At 39.3% G+C, this 21,832-nt stretch overlaps 1 protein-coding gene across 3 annotated transcripts in view; it reads left to right on the forward strand.

Annotated features, from left to right (window-relative positions):
• LOC127440223 (P2X purinoceptor 1-like) overlaps positions 1-21,832 on the forward strand; it is a 47,650-nt gene that overhangs the window by 14,078 nt on the left and 11,740 nt on the right. Inside the window, exons 4-7 of one of the 3 annotated variants that reach the window (XM_051696709.1) lie at positions 3,565-3,637; positions 11,018-11,105; positions 11,527-11,607; positions 19,864-20,005. In XM_051696709.1, coding sequence (XP_051552669.1) covers positions 3,565-3,637; positions 11,018-11,105; positions 11,527-11,607; positions 19,864-20,005 — 384 coding nt within the window. The remainder of the gene's footprint in view (positions 1-3,564; positions 3,638-11,017; positions 11,106-11,526; positions 11,608-19,863; positions 20,006-21,832) is intronic. The other 2 variants (XM_051696711.1, XM_051696710.1) reach the window with 2 other exon arrangements.

Consider the following 21,832-nt stretch of genomic DNA (forward strand, 5'->3'; position numbering starts at 1 on the left):
TCATAGTGTGAATATATAACCTAATATTTCTAAATAGCAGGATTTAAAAAAAATATGTGATAATTATTCAACCCCTATTGCATGTAGCTGTTTCTTAAATATGTAAGGCTACACAAGTAATTGTTTTAAAACAAAATTAAGTCATCAATCTGCAATGGCACTTATTTAAGTTTTAAAATTTGAGTTTAGTGTTGTAAGCAAAAATATATTTCTATGCAAAAAATGTAATTACAAATAAGCTGTCTCAAAAGCTAATAGAGGAGATTATTTCATTACACAAGAAAGGTCATGGCTAAAAGTACATTTCCAGGGTACTTCAGTTTCCAATAGACAAAGTTGGCAGTACCATTCATACATTTTTTAAATATGGTACAACAGCAACCTTCTTGGGGTGTGGAAGAAAGCAAAACTTCACCAAGGGAAATGCTGACTTGAATATTCAAGAAGTAATTAGGAAAGACCTGTGGAGTCCTGGAACAAGGTTTTATAGACGTATGACACTAAACTGAAAATTAGTTTTAGACCCATGGGTCAGCAGTACGTCTGGAGTAAGATGACAAGGTGATGACAAGAATGACACCATCCCCACAGTCAAGTATGGAGGTGGGTCAGTCCTGTTATGGGGGTGTTTTGTGGCTGCAGGAAATGGCTATCCTGACTATGTGACTGACACCATGGATTCTTTCAGGTATCAGGCCATTTTGGCATGAAAAATGTGATGCCTTCAATGTGTAAATTGAAGCTTGGTGATCACTGGACTTTCCAGCAAGACAGTAACACCAAGGATATATCCAAGTTGTCCAAAATCTGGTTCAGGGATAGGTCATGGAATGTCCTTAAATGGCCCATTCAGTCCATCATTAAAATCCCATTGCAAACCTTTGTTGGGATTTCAAGGAAGCAGTGGCAGCACAGAAAAGAATGTCAATGAGCTGGAAGCTTTTGCTCATGAGAAATGTGTAAAAATTATATTAGAGAGGTGTCCGAAGCCTGAGAACACTTACCTGAAACATTTATTTGCTGTTATTAAGGATAAAGGATGCTCCACAAATGATTGACTTTGGGGGTTGAATATTTTTGACATGACATTTGTGGAGAGAATTAGTTATTTTTTATTTTAAACTTGGGTAAACTGAACTCTTTGTTCTCAAAATCACTCAAATGTGTATTAAAAACTTTGACTTGACTGTTTACTGAGGTTTTAGTTGATGTGTTTTCATTCACATCACCAGAATGTATTGCTGGTCAGGGGGGTTGAATAATTTTGATTGCAACTGTAAATCTGGAAGATTATTAGTGAAGCTATCTTTAGTAGTCGAAAGAATAGTTCTACCTGAATGATAGCGTGGTGTAGATTGAGTAACATTATCTGTTTGCAGTATTCAAGAGACAGGGTAATGATCTGAGATGTCATCACTCTGCGGCAGAATTTCGAAAGTATCAACATCAACACCATATGACAGAATTAAATCTAGCGTATGATTATGCTGATGAGTTGGTCCTGTCACATTTTGTCTGACTCCAATACAGTTGAGAATATCGATAAATGCTAATCCCAATGTGTTATTTTCATTATCTATGTGAAAGTTGAAGTCACCAACAATTTAAGCTCTATCCACAGTAACTACTAGGTCTGATAGAAAATTTGCAAATTCACCAAGGAAATCAGAATATGGCCCTGGTGATCTATGTACTGTAGCAAGGGCAAAAGATGAAATAAATTTGTATCTGATGGTGTCACATTAAGCATTATTAGTTCAAAGACTTAAACTTATATCCTGTCCTGAGTAACAACAAAAACAAAAACCCTTCAGATGAGGCTCATGTTTATAACAATAACCTGAGGGAGTAGATTCATTTAAACTAATATATTCATCCAGCTTAAACCAGGTTTCAGTCAAACGGAGCACATCCAAACTATGATCTGTAATAATTTCATTTACAATTAGTGCTTTAATTGAAAGAGATACAATTTTTAGTAGCCCTACCTTTATATGATATTTTTCTTCAATGTTTTTGTTATTTTCAAGTTTTACCTTCATTTTTTTCTAAATGATTTAGTAAGGGGTTTGGTAGTTTGGGGAACAGACACAGTCTCTATGTGATATCTAGGTGATACAGTTTCTATGTGTTGTAGTTTATATGACCTATGTGACGTCTCAAGGCAGCTAGCAGACGTTCGGATTAACCAGTTTGTCTGCTTCTTGACCTGGGCCCCAGTTGGTGAAATACTATCACTATTAAGACTATGAGCCAAATTACTAGAGAGGAGAGCAACACCTTCCCTGGAGGGATGGAATCCATCTCTCTTTAGCAGGTCAGGTTTACCCCAAAAACTCCAATTGCTTATAAATCCTATGCTATTCTCCGGACACCACTCAGACATCCAGCCATTCAGTGGCACTAATCTTCTATAAACCTAGTCACCATAATGAGCAGGGAGGTGGCCAGAGCATATTACAATGTCTGACATAGTTTTTGCAAGTTCACACACCTCTTTAACATTATCTCTAGTGATCTCAGATTGGGGAAGCCGGACATCGTTAGTGCTGACATGAATAACAATTTTAGAAAATCTAAGTTTAGCATTAGCCAGCACTTGTAAATTTGATAAGATGTCAGATGCCCGAGCCCCTGAAACGCATTTAACAGTAGTGGCTTGAGTCTCTATTTCCATGTTCCTTACAATAGAATCCCCTATAACAAGGGCGCTTTCAACATTATTCTCAGTGGGTGCATCACTGAGTGGGGAGAATGGAATGGAAACCCTAACAGGAACGGGAGAGTGGTGTCACATTGCTGAGCGAGTATGCCGCTGAGACGTCATGCAAACGCCCTGCTGCAGGGGCTCTACAGCCAGAACCAAAGTGTGTGTATTGTTCGCTGTTCTACCTGCATCCGAAACAGTATCTACCGGCTTCTCTTTCTCACTGACCTCCACGTTCGGATGCGTGCCTCTAACTCAGTAACCTTCTCCATCAGCCTGACTAATTCCTTACATTTATCACATGTAAATCCCTCACTGCTGACAGAAGAATCTATAGTAAACATGTGGCATGCAATGCAGGAAGCAATAACATGAGCGGATGCCATGATTTACTGAAATTGTTTGTTGTTTTTGTTATGGTTGTTCTTGAGTGGCGAGGGTTTGAAATCGATGTGAATCCCTCACGCAATTGTTTGCTGTTGTTATGTTGGTTCCTGATCAGCAGATGTTTGAGATTGATGCAATAAACAATGTCATTATATGATGTAACTTTAAAAATGTTCTTCAATGGAATTAAGGGCTCTAGCCAAACCTGTTAATCAGATCAGATACTTTATCATGTCTATCACATCTTCATTCATCTTCATGCTCTCTGTTTCAATTCAATTCTCAATTTTATATTCTTGCCCTTCCTCTATGGCTTTGCTTAAACAAATGAGTCTCAGGACAGGGTTTGTGGTTATTCTGGCCTTCTTTCATCCAGTCTTGTTTGGTTCTCAAATCTGCACACTTTTTCTGCAAACAAGCAATGCACTAATAGCCAATAAAGTGTACATATCTGCCTGTGTGTGTTGCAGATCCCAGATGGGAAGAACAAGTGTAACTTGGATGCTGACTGTGATGAGGGCAAATACAAACGTACGGGAAATGGTAAAGTTCTGAACTATTTATTTGTTCCAACAGAAGGCAACAGCACAGCGTGGCAGACTAACTTTACAGCACTAACAGTAGTCTGGGGACAGAGGAACTGAAGTATCTGTGTTTCAACCTATTTTCAAAATTGCCAATCATTGCAATCATATACAGTATGGTCCCAATTGCCTTTACTGGCAACTAAATCAATGCACCAGTGGTGTAAATTATGTACACCAGAATTCAAATACATGGGGTAAGAAAATAAGTATGCTTGCACATAAGCACTTTGGTTTCAGTTCCAACTATACATGTACTGTAGACCCCTTGCAAGTGAGGCAGCACATCATTCCACTCTTGCTCTCCTAACTGACAAACCTGCTCATCAGCCAAGTCACTAACATTCACGACTAACAGGCTGTACTTTTGTATTCTAAGGCTTCTATCTCAACTTTCCAAATCATTGCTAAACCTCACACTTTGCTCATGTCATGATTCACTGTTGTTTTGCCTTGTGTTTTGCCCATCATCTGTTTCCCCTGGACTACACTTCCCATAATTCCCTGCCCTCATCACTGCCAACTGTTCCCTATTGTTCTCACCTGTGCTTCATTTCCTCATTTACCTCTGTGTAAAATAATGCCCTGATTTCTACCCAGTCTTTGTGAGTTGTTGTGTTTTTTCTCCTGTTTCCGGTATCAGTTCACAGCATGGATGTAACGTTTGTTTTATTTCTTAGTTCTTAGTTCTGCCTAGTTCCAGTGTTTTCTTTATTAAACTTCCGAAAGCCGCATCTAGATCCAGCTCTCATGACTTCCTTCCAAACATTACAGCTCACTGATGTCACTCATTCCCAGAGAATCACAGGGCTCTTATCCAGATTTAGTTCACTTGGTGTGACTAGATCTTGAGTGCCTTTCTGATTTACGGATGCTTTGACAAGTTCAGTGTTATTTCAGGTCTGTTTTTATTAGATAATGCTGATCGTAATAAACACACACAAAAGGCAAAGCCACACACACTTATAGATTCACTTTGTTAAAAAAAAAAAAAAAACAAACAAAAAAAAACAACAACAACAAATCTGTGCCACTAGTTTTCAAACAGGTTTCCAACACACTCCCCTATCTGCCATTTGTCAGACAGACAGTCCCATTCCAAACTGTTCCAAACAAAATGTTGCTATGTCGGATCCTCAAAACAATAGATGAATGTTTTGATAACACCACAGACCCACAGTGGTCACACTTTTCAAGCTAAACTTAAGGTCTTTGCATATTAAGATGGGATAAATATTGCATAAATGATCAGTCTTAGTTGTTTTGCAGTTATTGAATACTTTATAGGTCCTAGTTTTGAAAAATCTGATCATCAAGAGCCAAGATTTATCTCATCACTCACAACAGGAGCTACATTACATTATTTCACTGCTAGTCAAATATAAATGCTAACTTGCTAATAAACCCTGTCCAAAAAGCTGATTTTAAGGAAAGCACAAACAATGAATTCCTTAAATTAAATCCACATTATTGACTATCCTGAGCTCTCTGTGGGTCACAAATACTCAAATATTGACTTAGTTTCATGTGCTGTGTAGCAGAGCAATATACTTGGGTACTCCAGGAATACAGACTTATGTAAACAGCACTATCTCACTTTGCAGTAATTCAAAGCAATCTGACTTCCAGTTTGGCACGAACTTTCAACAAACTTAACCATATGAAACATAATATCCTTAATCCTGTTACAACAGTGACTTAATGAACCTGGGGAATTGTCTTCGGTCTTTATTTTGAAAACACAACCTTCCCTGCAATGGACTGTATTGCATTTAATGCTTATTTTAAAACATTTTTGTTTTTTAATTCATGTCTCTGATGTCTTTGATTTAATATATATTTAACTTTTCATGATAAATGTTCGTATTGCGTGTCATGTTATAAAGCATTAAGTGCAAGGCTGTAACCATGTCTTGAACATTGGGGGGAGCCAAACCATTTTGGGGGTGGGGGGTCGCGGGTGTTGAGGTTACAAATATAATGGTCTTCTTTGGTCCTTTAATATAGTAAAGGTGCTGAATGCAATAATTTTTGGCTTTAAATGCGATAAATGCCCAAAATTTAATAATTTTTGGTTTTAAAAGATACATGTATTTTTAAAGTTTACACAGTACAAGACAAACACTGTGTCTGTATTACTTGCAATTTGCCTGTTTCAGTCATCTTTTATTTCTATTTTGTGCTCTCAAAGAAAAGAGAAATATAATTTGAATTTCTTTTCATCATTGATGTATCTGTAAAATGACTGTGTCAGCTGGCTAGAAAAAAAAAAATCTATGTACTGCCCTCAAGCTGTCCCTCATTGTTTTTTTTTTTCCTCCAGTAGAATCTTTTTTTTTTTTTTTTTTTTTTTTTGTGATTACATTTTTTATGTTGATACATACATTAAACAAAGAAAAGCAAAACATATATACACAGAATCAATATTTAACCCCCACTATTACCCCTCCCAATAACCAACCCCACACTGACCCTCAACAAACATTCATGTAGTCACATATGATTATACAAACACACACACACACACAATATATATATATATATATATTTATTTATTATATAATAATCATACACTTTAACAACTACACCTCTCTCTCCACTGCCCCTCCCTGAGAGACCTCCAAAAACACCAAATATTTGCCCCATTTCCCCACAAATGAGTCCAAATTCCCCAGTCTTCTAGATGACCCTTCTTCGAAAGCCGCCACCCTCTCCAACTCCGAGCACCACTCCTGAAATGGCGGCACTCCAGCCGACTTCCATCCCCTTAAAACAATTTGCTGGCGATCATGACACTGGTTAGGACCCAATTTTTGATGTGTTTATTCCCTATACTGATGACCACCCCATCACCTAAAATACAGTCTGGGACAAAATGAAATTTGAGTTCCCAATACGTCACACATAAACCTCTGAACCGTCAACCAAAATTCTTGGATCTTAACACACCACCAAAAAACATGGGTTGTGTCTCAATCTTCTGTTTGGCATCGCCAGCAGGTGGGTGTGTCTTTAAGACCAAGCCTATACAATCTAGAGGGGGTCCAATAGAATTTATGTAAAATCTTGAATTGCATAAGGTGCACCTTTGCATCACTAAATGCAGACTTGGTGTTTTTTGGAATCCTAGCCCACACTCCCTCTTCCAGTACCAAGTTTAAATCTTTCTCCCATAATCTCTTGATAGAAGTTAAAGCTCTGTCCCCCAGTCTCTGAATTACCATTGAGTAATACACTGATGCCACTCTCATATAGGTCACCGAGTGTAGTAACCCCCTCACAATCCACTCTGACCAGCAGAAAGGGGACTTATTATTTAATATATAACTACTTTACACTACTTTACATTACTTACATAATTTTGGGTTCAGCCATATGCTCGAGGCAACATTTAAATAAATGTCCAAATTAAACACTCTGGACACTTTTGTCCATACCGAGTGTAAATGCGAGATAACAGGGTGTAACTTAACTTCTCTGGTTAGTTTGATAGAAAGGATTTGCAATGGCGAAATAGGGGAAAGAACTTCTTGTTCAATACAAAACCAGGGAGGGGCTCTCTCAGGAGGAAGTGATCAATGAGCCAAATGTCTGAGACCGAATGCATAATAATAAAACAAAATCTTGGGTAGGCCTAGCCCACCTTTGTCAATCGGCCTATGCAGCTTACTGAAATGTAATCTGGGATGTTTACCATTCCAAATGAAGCACTTCGCTATACTATCAAATTGCTTGAAATAAGAGAGACTGTAGCAGGTAGATGAATTTTGGAATACAATTACTTTTAAAAACATTAACCTTCCCAAACATAGATAAATGTAATGAAGCCCACCTGCCCACATCGCTTGAAAATCTTTTTATTAAAGGGTCAAAATTAACTCTAATTACACAAATTTGCTGGGAATAAAATACCCAAATACTTAATGCCCTGTTTGGGCCACTGGAAGGCGCCCAGCTGAAAAGCCATTATCGGGCAGTACTCTGTCAGAGTCAAAGCTTTGGATTTAGACCAATTAACTCTGTATCCCGAGAACTTAGAAAAGGAATTAATAATTATGTGGAGGCAAGGCATAGATCTAGTAGGCTCGGAGATGAATAGTAAAATATCATATACGTAAAGCAAAAGCTTATGCGCCATACCTCCTGCCACCACCCCTGGAAAATCATCCTCCTTTCTTATCGCGGCTGCTAATGGTTCCAGGTCAAGACAGACCAATATTGGGGAAAGAGGGCAACCCTGCCGGGTGCCCCTATCCAGAGTAAAATAATCTCAAATTAATCCGCTACAGGGTGTCTATAAAGTAACTTAATCCAACCAATTCCCGAACCCGTACATTTCCAAAATCTTAAAAAGATAATCCCATTCTACCATATCAAACGCCTTTTCGGCGTCAAGTGAGATGGCAGCGACCGGAGTCTGATCATTTGCCACTGTCCACATGATATTGATGAGACGACTAATGTTATCAGAAGAGCTACGGCCTTCTGTATACATATCTATATGTATAAGAGATGTCATAACTTTACTTAATCGGTTTGCCAAAATTTTTGACAATATTTTAACGTCTAGCTGGATCAGGAAAATTGGACGGTAACTCTTACACTCGCTTGGATCTTTGTCCTTTTTAAGAATCAGACTGATCCAGGCTTGCGTCATGGTTGGCGGAAGCTTTCCATTCTTTAATGATTCCGTATAAACTAATCTAATCTAATCTAATATAAGATATAAAAAACTCAGCAGCAAAGCCATCTGGCCCTGGAGCCTTGCCTGTAGGCTAGGTCTTAATTACCTTGCCAAGCTCCTCCAAGCTAATCTCAGAATCAAGATAATTTTTTGCTCAGCTGTCAGTTTAGGAAGTTCTAATGGTTCCACAAAGTTTCTAATATCCTCATCAGTAGACGAAGACGTGGAACTATAGAGATCAAGATAGAATTCTTTAAAAGCATTATTAATATCAATGACCGAGGAAAATATTTCACCACCAGCAGATTTCACTGAGGGAATGGTAGAAAAAGACTCTCTGTTTTATATATCTAGCCAGAAGTTTTCCTGCCTTGTCCCACGACTCAAAGTATGACTGTCTTGCCCTGAATAGCCAAAACTCCACCTTCCGTGACAAAATAGTATTATATCTGTATTTCAATCGGGTCAATTCTCTGAGGCCATCAGATGACATTCGGTGCTTCAGCTCTGCCTCGGTACTTTTAATATTCCCTTCCAACTCCACGAGTTCACGTGCTTTGGGTTTTTTGGTGAATGAGGCATACTATATTATCCAGCCCCTAAGAACCGCTTTAAGTGCCTCCCAAGCCACACCCACAGAGGATACTGAGGACCAGTTGTTCTCCATATAAACACTGATTTCAGCCTTTAACATTTTTTGGAATTCAGGATTTTGCAAAAGGGATACATTAAAGCGCCAACTATATGATTTCCTTTTCTCTATATGTGGCAACACCTCTAAACTCACCAGGATGTGATCTGAGACTAAAATGTTTCCAATTGAGCAATCAACAACAGATGAAATGAGGGACTTAGATGTATATATATATATATATATAAAAAAAATCTATTGTAGAATAAATCTTATGGACTGATGAAAAAAATGTATAGTCCCTATAACAGATGGGTTCAAAAGTCTTCAAATATCTGTAAGACCAATATTTTTACACATCCTGTGAAGCGTCAATGTTACTCTAGGGGGCTTACACACTTTTGCTTCACTATGAGTCCATCAAAAGATTAAAGACTCCTCCCAATATTATATCATGAGGGGTGCCAGCGGCTTGCAACATCCCTTCAAGATCTACAAAAAAAAAGCCCTGATCATCAACGTTAGGTGCGTAAATATTAGCCAAAATAAGATTTTGCCCCTGAATGCCCAACTTTAACTGGTGGCTCGTTTTTTGAGCACATACATGACAAGGACATACTCAAAATAAAAATCTTTTTAAAGTAGACTCTTAGGAGATGCTGTATAGAATTCAGAATTAATTAAAGAAATGAAGAAATTATTTAGAAAATCTTTAAAATTGATTTTAAATTATTACCTAATAATATTTGCATTAAGAATATATTACACTGTCCTTGCCAAAACATAAAAGCACAATAGAAGTCACAAGTCAGGTCTTACCATGTTCTAGTTCTGATCTGGGTGATAATGCTCTACTTGTGTTTTATAGATAATTTTCTTATCAATGTCAAGTGAATTTTGCCTGCCAGATAACCACATTCATTCAATTCCTTTTCAATATACACACATTTGCTCTTTGTCTGAAGCCTGATTCGCTGAAAACTGCTCTGTTAATGATTTCACATTCACAATTATGAATGACATACAAATCACGTACTGTACATGAAATATTTTCAATTTAAAATGGCGAATTTCGCCAAATAGTGAATAGTTTGCACCCTTGGAAATTAATGTCGGTCGGTACAACATTTAAATCATAAAACAGTGGTCAAATATTGCATGTTTAGTTAGATACTTACATCTTACATGTCACTAACACTCTTCACCTGAACTGCTTGCTGATGCGCAGTGCTGGAATAATAATCCACTAGGTTCCTGCTTAGCTTCTTAAATTTAAGTCCCATCTTCATCAATTTGATTATCTTAAATTACATTGACAAGCGGTGATATACAACTGAGCACGGTAAAAATGTAAAAAAAAATTTAAACCATTATTTTAAACTTAATGACAATTAGACAGTGGTGCATAATGGACTGCAGCAGAACAGCAACAAGGATATCAATTAGTGTGGGGGACAATCTGGCCATTTCGGATTATTAGGGGGGACTTGTCCCACTCAACGTATATTGTGGTTATGGCCCTGATTAATTGTATTTTAATGGTTGTATGTCTGCCAAACTGTTATACCATGAAACAAGTTCAGTGTGTACGTAAATCTTCCTGGCAAAGTAAAAAGATTCAGACTGAAATTTAAGGCATATGACCAATTGCAATCTGATAAGCATTCCTATGGAACGGGTCTGATGGATTCATGCTTCGTGCTCATTAATTCAGGGAAGTTAATTTTGTAACATCAAAGCCACTGCAGCCCCACACTTTCATGTTTAAATCTCACCGTTACAAGCAAGAATGGAAGATATGTATCACCTGAACAAAGCGATATTTTAGCTTATTTCATCTTATTGCTTTCACAAGGTCTCTCCATCTTGAATTTGCATTCTTCTGCTAATAGTGATATAAATGTCTGAAATATAGTGATATAGTGTCTTTACTGCTGTTTGCATTCAGGATTAAGTCTTGTTTAAGTCCTTTCTTATCCACTCCATAATCTTTTCTCATGGCATTATGGTTTCCTATTTCTTAGGGCACATGACGGGAAAGTGTGTGAAATCAACCAGTACTTGTGAGATCTACTCCTGGTGTCCTGTTGAAGATGATCGTCAAATACCGGAGTATGGATTCTTTTTTCATTATAATTGTTGATTAAATGTGTCAACATCAACAGAATGTTAAAAAGTAACTTGCAATGATTGAGGCACATGGCTTTGGCAGAACCAGACTTTAATTGTCTTTGTCTGTGTTTGAGTTTGATTTAAATGAAATATTTGATAGTATTTATGAAAAAATGAACTCTGACCTTTCCTGGATTGCTTATCTTTGGAAGTAAATAAAGAAGGATGAAATCGTACTTGACAGTTGCCTTAAAGCTTTATTCAAAACTCCTGAAATTGCACACCTGACCCAAAGTGTATTGTATGTGTTTGTATACCTTGAGCATGTGACAAAGCGTATTTCGCGTTGTTTTGAATCCCACAGCGTTGGCCTAATCTATTTAACTGTAGTGAGACATTTCCCTCTTATTTTTTTCTGTAGCCCTCCAATTCTGCAGGCAGCAGAAAACTACACACTATTCATCAAAAACTCCATCACCTTTCGCCAGTTCAATGTTGTCAGGTAAAAGGTTTTCTTTTCCAAATATCTGTTATGTTTCGTATTTCCTGACCGCCAGGGCAGTGCTTCATAGCGGATGTTCTCTTGCGGTTCCCACAGATCGAGAGCTGTATGCCAAAAAGGTCACTCTGTGACCTCTGTGTGTGAAGTCACTGATGTTATAATACGGGGTGTCACACAACAGACTTCCTCATTTTTCTTCTCACGACTGATCAGATCAGAGCTCAAACAACTACAGCCTGGTGACTTGTTTATCGGAGCTTATATTTGTATATACATATATAAACATTGTCCACCATGTTTAGGGTTGGATCATCTTCGGGAAGCATTCATCAATACTTGCATGAATTGTTCAATAATGTCAGTGGCTCAGAGACAGGCCAGGCTTGCTAGCCTTGATGGCGCACATGAGTCTGTGACTAAGCCTACCTAAGGGGTAAAAAAGGCTTTGAAATGTCACACACCGGATAAGGTTGAAAGGAGAAAAGAGCGACGCAAGGATTAGCACAGCAGGTGCAGTCGCCAAGGGTGGACTTAGCACTAGGCAAAGGTGGGCAACTGCCTGGGGCCCCTAAAAGCTGAGAGCCCCCTAAAAACACAAATTATATTTTTTATTATTATTAATGCAAAATAACATGCTGAAACTTGAAATATCACTGTTATAACACTGATACAATTAATACTACTGTTATTTTCAGCACCGTCAATGGAAGCAACCCACTCAGATCAGGCCTTAATGGAATATTCCAAGGTTTTACCCAACTAGGCAAGTTCATGGAGGTAACAGGCAAGGAAATCTCAAGTGCTCCAACTTCAGCACATGGCCATGCTTTCAGGGTTGAGGTAATGTTACCTCTGCACTGCCCACTGGTCACACGGCCGTGTTTTAGATCCGCAAACCACAATTTTATATACTGCATGTAAAAAAGAGCAGCAGAAACTGAGAGGTGATCACTTAAAATGTGAGGTATTATTCTTTTTTGCCCTGAAAGTCTGTGAATGTCTAGATGCTTTACTTCTAGAGGATGAGTTTTAGTAGACAGACTCATCTGGTAGTTTGGTTCATCTGATAACAAAGTTTTGTTTAAAATTTACCAGGCTGCTACAATGAGCACCTCTTAGAAAGAACTAGTCTAAAACTTTTTTTTTATTAGATTTGCCAAAGCTTGCAAACTTTATGGCATTGAAAGATATTGAAGATTGTCATTGAAGAAAATTGTGTGATTAAGTGATTATTTGAATGAGCTACCACTTTTTTTTCATAGCATACCACAGTAAATAATAAAATAATAATAAAATATTAACAATGAAGAGGGCCCCATTCTTGTACTTTGCCTAGGACTGTAATCTGACATGGAGCAGAAAAAAGCTCTGTTATTGTCATTAAAAAGGACCCTGCCAATGTCGTAGTGGAAGAACCTGCGTTATTAGACTGGGTATATGATAACAGAACTTTTATCTCCTCTCTACAGCAGCATCAAATACCCCATTCCAATGCAATCTGTTGCAAGTAGAAGACTCATTGTCTGATGCATAATTTGCACCCCCCACTGAGCCACAACCAACTACGGCATCTCAAGACTTTAGTGACATCTCACCGACATCTCAAGGTTCTTCAAAAAGCCAGACATTCCCACTGCAGACAGCTATGAAGATAGCTCTTGCAAAGCTGAGCCTGGACACCCCGCCTGCTTACACAGCAGCTAGTGATTTCTCTGTGCCAGTGTGTAAGGATTTTGTTGCTGAGTTTTCAACAGCCTTAAGTTCAAAGACACAAAGAACACGGGTGAGCCCGGCAGTCCGCACCTTGTCTAGTATGGAGGAGGTGGTAGAGAACAACCTAACTACATGCCTTTAGTAGACCCTTGCATTGCAGCGCTGGTAGTTTCACCAGATGAGACCCTGTGACCAAATCCACGTTGCCCCAGTACTAAATGCAGATGTACGGATGATCCTATTGTTAAGGCTCACAATACAGTGACCTGAGTGGGCCTGCTCTCTAATTATCTGGCCCACCTACTGCTAGCCTTACAAGCCTCATTAATAGACAATGGAGGACACCAGGCACAGGATGATTTTCTGAGTACAGCCCTGCAGACGATGGGTTACATAGCCCAAGATCTAGGCAGACTGGTAGGCACACTAGTGTGTGGCCGCCGCCAGGTCTGGCTTGCTTAGACCCGTCTGTCTGATACATGTAGAGCCACGATCTGAGCCTTGCCTCTCGTTCTGGGACATGTTTTTGGACTGGCAGTGAAGGACACCCTGGACCGTTATGCTTCCCTGGCTGAAACACGTCAACAGGACAGTGCACGGAAAGCCTTTCAATCTAGACCTCCAGTACCCACTGGGAGCCATTCAAGCCTCTCTCGCTTTCCCAAACCTAGACAGATTAGGCAACCATGCTACGCTAGCCACACAATTGCCTCCCATGAGCGCCGGGCACGGCCTCCACGACAAACCACCTCAACGTCGGGAGACACGACACCCTCCCAATGACCGACATTGGACATTGGGGCGAGGAAAACCACATGTTGACCCACCCCGGCCGATGATGTAGTTCCTGTCAACCTAACATCTAGCCTACTAGCAAAGTTGTGTCAAGGAACTCTGGGTGTTACGCACAATGACAGAAGGCTACAGACTGTAATTCTGTCATCGGCCCCCTCTAAGCTCTCAACCCAAGGTTACCACGGTTCGAGAACCATCTCAGGACTTGATACTTTCTCAGGAGATTGGTTCCCTCCTGGAAAATGGAGCAATAGAGAAAGTGGACCCCTACACTCTAAACAAAGGATTTTATTCAACTTATTTCATAATTCCAAAGAAAGGAGGGGGCCAGCGACCAATATTGGACCTCTGCCAACTAATTTTTAAAAAGTTCTTTCTTTCCATATGTTGCACATTGTGGATGTCCTACAAGGAGTTCGACAAGGGGATTGGTTCACTCTGGTGGACCTAAAAGATGCCTACTTTCACATTCCATTAGCACCAGAACACAGAAGTTTCCTTCGCTTTGCCTTCAGGGGACACATATACCAGTTCAGGGTTTTTCCATTTGGCCTGTCTCTGGCTCCAAGAATATTTACCAGATGTAAACAATCAGTACTGACCCTGCTGATACTCCAGGTAGTGAGGATTTTGCCATATCTGGATGATTGGCTAGTGTGTGCCCCTTCATTGGAACAAGCCTTCCACGATACACATGTACTTTTAGCACACATTGGGCCTCACAGTAAACAGAGAGAAAAGCAATCTGACACCCTATCAACGATGCCAGTTCATAGGGATGATAACAGACTCTCAGTCAATAATGGCCTCACTGCCATCGGACTGTGCTCAAACGATCATTACACTGATCAGGAGATTGAGACTGGGATTACGAGTACCCTACTTAACCCTGCTGCATCTGCAGGGACTGATTACAGCTGCAGCACAGGTTGTTGCACTAGGGAAGCTTCATGTCAGACCCTTGAAGATGTGGATGACAGCTCTGCGATTAAATCCAGTATGTCATGAACATACTTTGGTGCGCATCTCTCGTAAGTGTTGGGCTGCTCTTCAAAGATGGCAATCGAGGAACTTCCTTCAATCCGGAGTGACCATGGGACAACTCCCATCACGCAGGGAGGTAATAGCAACAGATGCCTCCAAAACCGGCTGGGGTGCAGTGTGGCATCACAGAGGAGTACGGAGTGAATGGTCAAATCATACTGCACAGGAGCATATAAATTTGCTCGAGTTGCGGGTTGTGACTAAAACATTTCCTCCCTATGGGGTCATCATGTACTTTTGCATGCAGACAACCTGTGTACCATCTTCCATATAAACCACTATGGGGGTACCAGGTCACAAGCTCTGCTTGCTCTCACACTGAAGCTCTGGACATGGGCTTACCCCAGGTTGCTCTCCTTAAGAGCAATGCACCTATCAGGGGTGAGGTACAGCACAGTGGGGACACCCTGTCCCGCAATGCACAGAATCCCGGCCACTGGAGACTGCATCTAGAGGTTGTAAAGAGCATTTGGTAGACATTCGGCAAGACACAGGTGGATCTGTTTGCTTCTGCAGGTACAACTCACTGCCATCTATGGTTCTCGTAACAGGACCAAGAGAGACCACTAGGTCAGGATGCATTCGCACACAACTGGCCAGACCTATTGCTGTACACTTTCCCACCAATCCAGAGTCCAGAGACAGACACACTGTGTTCTCCTGGTGGCTCCATGATGGCCATCATGGACATGGTTTCCCCTTCTGCTGTCACTCCTACAGGGGACTCCATTGGAGATCCCTCCATGGAAGGACCTCATATCACTGTTGAGAGGACAGATATGGCACCCTCAGCCAGAGTTTCTCCAGCTGTGGGTGTGGCCCTTAGGACCAGTGCCAGTCTAGTTTCATGCACTCCAGAAGTTAGACACACTATTTTGAATGCAAGGTCCCCTTCCACCCGTGCAATGTATGATAACAGATGGAAGATATTTCAGGATTGGTGTAAGGACCACCAGTTGGACCCAACGTCCTGCTCAATTGAGTCAGTGCTTGTGTTCCTGCAATCACTGTTTGAAGCAGGGAGGTCAATGTCCACTCTTAGGGTATATGTAACGGCGCTGTCTAGTCGCAGAAGCTTCATTGAGGGGTCCTCGCTGGGCTCACATCAGCTGGTAGCTGCTTTTCTCAAAGGAGCGAACAGACTGCGACCACCCCAGTGAGCAAGACCATCACCATGGGATCTCCCCCTAGTCCTGGACTTTCTCTGTGGGGCCCCTTTTGAGCCCTTTCACCAAGCCTCCATTAAGTGGCTCTCATTAAAGACCTCTTTTCTCCTTGCAGTAGCAACTGCCAAGCGTATCAGTGAACTACATTCACTTTCTGTCAGTCCGTCATGTCTCCACTGGGGGGTGCAAGACATGAGTGTGAAGTTGAGATCTAATCCAGCTTTCTTGCCCAAGGTCCTTACAGCAGAGTTCATAAATCAGTCCATTTTTAAAAAGTTCTTTCTTTCCATATGTTTCTTTCCATTGACTTATCAGCATATACTGAAAGTGATGATGATCGCCACCGCCTACTATATCCAGTCAGAGCACTGAGGCATTATGTCTCAGTAACAGCTGGGATACGTCATACGGACCAGCTCTTTGTGTGTTTTTCTGCAGCACAAAAGGGTCTCCCAGTCTCTAAGCAGCGTCTTTCCCACTGGGTGATGGAGATTATACAGAGAGCTTATGAACATGCTGGTCACACATTACCTGCTCCTAACACAGACCATTCCATTAGAGGTGTCGCAACATCCTGGGCTGCTCTTAGAGGAGTTCCCCTATCAGAAATATGTGCAGCAGTCACATGGTCATTCCCCTGCACATTCTCTCATTTTTACAGAGTGAATGTTGCTTCATCCACAAATCTGACATCAGCAGTTCTGTCCCAGGAGTAAAGGTCATACTTGAACCACTCCTCACGACATTTTGGGCACACGTCATCCACTACGAAGCACCGCCAGGGTCCCTGGTCATGCGGAGTGAGCGAAAAGAGACCAGGTATCTGAGGAAATCTGTTGTGTGACAGCCCGTATTGTAACACTGGTGACGTCACACACAGAGGTCATGGAGTGACCTTTTTGGTATACAGCTCTCGATCTGCAGGAACCGCAAGAGAACATCCACTATGAAGCACCGCCCTGGCGGTCATCCACTACTCACATAACCACAGTTACATACATAACTAGTGTTTTCAGTAACTGACATGGCACTAATTACACAACGTATATTTTGAAAGCAAATTTGTAAATATCAAAGACATGACCTGCATTACTACAACACCACATTAAACTGTTTAATGCTCCTTGTGGTAGTGTTGGGTTCGAGTCCACCTTTGTCGAGTCAGAGTCAAGTCCGATTCTTTAAACAATCGAGTCTGAGTCAAGTTCGAGTCCAAAAGGGGCTGAGTTGGTCTCAAGACCGAGTCCATAACAGGTAGAGTCTGAGTCTGAATGAATCTGTTCATGAATCTGAATTAAAATTGTACCCATAAACTCTACATCAATATTTTAAGCTTATTTTAAACTTCACAACTAAGAAAAACAGTTTGTCAATATAAATGTAACCTCTGTTGCATTTCATATATACATTTTATGATTAGTATCCTGCTGAACAGACTTCAAAGTGGTTTCAGAATGAAAGCATATGCTTTAAGTGTATGTGTACCTTCAACACAATTCTTATTGCATTCTGTTGACATTTCAGTTATTTGTTGCTTTTTCCCTTCCACTGAAACAAAGACTAAAGCTGCGTTAGTCATTACAACCAGGGATATTATTGTTTCGAATGTTAATATAGATTTAGTTCTACTTCATTTTCAATTTGTCAATTCAATTTAATTTAAAGTTTTATTTAAAATGATCCCTATCTAAAGAAATAATAGTCATACTGAGATTTCTTAATATTTTTTCTCTATCTGCCGACTGATTTGGGAAAATACAGTAAATACAAATGAGTCAACACAGTAGTAATTAGCACTCGCTGAGAAGTTACGTCTCATGATTTGACTGCAAATGCTACATCCAAAAACACTGGAAAAGCCTACTGATTATATTAGGGCCATGTCATCATGGACATAATTTTCTAGTTAATTTGTGGGAAACCGCACAATGCAGGGCAGTTCTGCATGCTGCTTGTGCACCTAAATCCCTGATGTGTCCGTGTGCATCTCGCAGCTGCTGCCGCAGAAGATAAAAATAATAATAATTGATATTTGCTTGAGCGGCAGCCGCGTTGGTCTGCAATCAGTCTGATATCTTTAAATACCAACCAAAAAATTTAATTGAGTTCTTCTTTAACCCCAAAAACATGGAGAATAATAATTTTGAGTCATAAATTTAACAGAATTGTCCTTCAAAAGTGTCAGAGATGTTGGCTAAAAAAAGACGTGCATAAGTTACCTGGTGGTTTACAATTAAAATAAAATAAAATAAACATTTAAAATAAAAACGTCATAACCAACTAAATTAATCTAGTAATATGAAGTTTAGCATCATACACAAACTCTATCATCGAATAATATATTTATTTTATAGTCTATAATTAATTTATAAACAAAACATTTCACTGCCCAAAATATCCTAATATTTTAATGTGCATGGTTGAATGTTGTGAATGGTGGATAAATGCTGTAAAAGAATGTATTTTAAGCAGCTCGTTGGTGCTTTGAAAATAGTCAATCAATAATAAATAGGTTTATCTGTTTAGAGTTGCTGTCTGCTTTAGCAATAACACTTTTTCCCCCCAACTATTTAAAAAGTTACACAGTTAATTCATCAAGCCATTATGGACCAGTTCAAGCTGAAAACACTGCATGGACCACAAGAGACTACAGAAGCCTACATGTGTAGATACATTACACCTAAAAAGACTTAATATCCAATATTAATACTATTTTTGTGTATTTTTATTTCAATATGCTGTTTTTAGTAAACTGTCAGAGACATGATGTGGGTGACTTGACAAGAATGTAGTTCTTGATTTTAAGTTTTTAACCACGATTAAACCGCAATGCAAGCACTGTCTTGACTGCACAAATGCCACACACAATTTGTTCAGTTGTCAGGTCCTGTGTCGTGGGAAACTACCTTGTTTAGTTTCTATTACATTGGATACATACCTGTCTTTATGTTTTGGTCGTGCCAGCCACCGCGGTAGTTGATGTTATACAGTAGTCTCTGTAATAACATTCAAGCGTATTGGTTGACTGATGAATGTGCCTGTGCACGTGCGTATGTGTGTGTGGGTGTGTTTGCTTAAACACAGTGAAATAACTCTGGCTATGTCTATGACTTCAGGGGCTAATACAGCTGCATGCAGACAAAGATTTGTTCATTAATTTCTGTTTTGTTATTTATTTATTTTTTTCATTGCATCACAAAGTCATGGACTCGGCTGGACTCGGACAAAAGAGTCAAGTCCTAGTAAAAATGCATCCAAACTTGAGTACCCAACTCTACCTTTTGGTTTCATGATAAAAGTTAGAATGGGTAGAATGCCAAATGAATGTTTTTTCCTATAACAAAATGTATGCACTGCAAGCAAAAGGAAACTTTAAACTTGCCGTGGAACATCATCAGAATATTTAATATATATATATATCTTTTTGAAGAAACTTGGCTGTCATTCTATAAGCTCCTTTCCTTTGTCTTTTAGATGAGAAACTGATAGTAGTAGTATAGACAGTACTGTATTCCTCACTGTCTTTTTCTCTGTCTAGGAGTAACTTGGTAGAAAGTGTGAATCAAAGTTACATCAATCGCTGTCTATATCACCCCATGAATGATCCACTGTGTCCTATCTTCAGATTGGGTGACATTGTTGAGCGCTCTGGTTTCAATTTCTCAGAGATAGCTCGCGTGGTAGGTTTTCTTTTATTTGATTTTTTTCTATCTCAGTCATGATAGTAAATACATGTGCACTCCCGATACTCACTCGTAGGAACACTTTTGCACAAACATTCAAACACACACACACACACACACACACACATGTTGGTGCAGCTATCATTATGAGGACTCTCCATAGACATAATGATTTTTATACTGTACAAACTATAGATTCTATCCTCTAACCCTAACCCTACCCCTAAACCTAACCCTCACCCTCACAAAAAAATTTCTGTATTTTTACATTTTCAATAAAATATCGTTTAGTATGATTTTTAAGTGATTTGAATTATGGGGACACTAGAAATGCCCTCATAAACCACATTTATAGCATAATACCCAGTTTGTAACCTAAAAAAAAGTCCTCGTAAACCACTTAAACCTGCCCACACACACACTCACACTCACACACAACAGTGTTTCTCTCTCACACTGCACAAACATTCTCTCTTGCTCAAATTCTCACTCTTTGTTTCACTCTCTCACACATGCACACAAATACCAAAAAGTGTTTACATTTATTTATGTTATTTAAATAATTAAATCACTCATCACCTAATCATCTGCTAATTACCTACAAAAGTCCTTACTAGTTAGATGTTTTAAACAAGCTTCTTAAGCACAAGGGTAAACACAGAGATAATTATCCAGCAGTAATTCAAGTATATGAACAATTCAAAATTAGACATAAAATTTTAGAAAAATGAAAAATTAATTACAGGTATTAATGTTACATCAGAGAAATAATTTAATAGTTTTTCCTAATTCAATTAAACAAAACAGGACATTTAGGCTACTTCTGATTACATCACAGAATTCTAATATATAGGCCTACAGTTAATTTAATTTTAAAAGGCTCTTGTATTGATTTACTGTGTCTGAGTGTCATGTCATGCTTGAAATATAGTTTATTACTTCCAATGCACCCAAAACATTTTCTCCCCAGAAGTTCTTGTAGTTATTCAAGAATTTCAAGGAGCAGCTTAAAGAGAAAACAGAATTATTATTTTTTTTTTCTCCTGTCTCAACCACAGATATTGGTAACCAGTTAGGTCTTCTGTCTGCACACCTGCATAGTAATGTAAAGAATCTCTGTGTCATTTTAGATTCCTTTTTTAATTTTGATAAGCAGATCAGTGCCGTTGTAAAGGGCATCTTTTTCCAACTTTGATCTATTGCCAAAAGGAAAGACCTGGAAACAGTTGTTCATGCACTGATCACATCTAGGTTTGATAAATGTAATTCCATATATTTAGGTCTACCTAAATCTTTTCTAGACCATCTACTAATGGTTCAGAATGCGGCGGCTAGACTCTTAACTGGTGTTAGGAAGCAGGAACACATCATGTTCTGGCTTCATTGCATTGGCTGCCAGTCAGTTTCAGAATCAAATTCAAAGTGTTATATTTGATTTTAAGGCCCTGCATGGACATGCTCCATAATATATGAGAGCTCCTTCACCCCTACTCTTCCTCAAGAAACCAGATCATCTAATCAATTAATCCTTTCTGTCCCTCGCTCACGGTTTCGGTCTAAGGGTGACCAGGCCTTTTCAGTGGCGGCTCCCAGACTGTGGAACTGTCTCACTATTTATATTAGATCATCTCCATCACTTGCTACTTTTAAATCCAGCTGAAAGATCTATTTTTATTCTTTAGCTTTTAATTTAGTCTGAGGTTGCAATATAAGGTTCTCTCTCTCTCTCTCTCTCTCTCTCTCTCTCTCTCTACATGTGTTATATATTGGGTGTTTGTACCTGTTAATATAATTTACTTTTTGTATATTCTTTTTTGTTTTGTT

The sequence above is a fragment of the Myxocyprinus asiaticus genome, chromosome 4, assembly GCF_019703515.2.
Source record: "Myxocyprinus asiaticus isolate MX2 ecotype Aquarium Trade chromosome 4, UBuf_Myxa_2, whole genome shotgun sequence".
NCBI classification, from domain to species: domain Eukaryota; kingdom Metazoa; phylum Chordata; class Actinopteri; order Cypriniformes; family Catostomidae; genus Myxocyprinus; species Myxocyprinus asiaticus.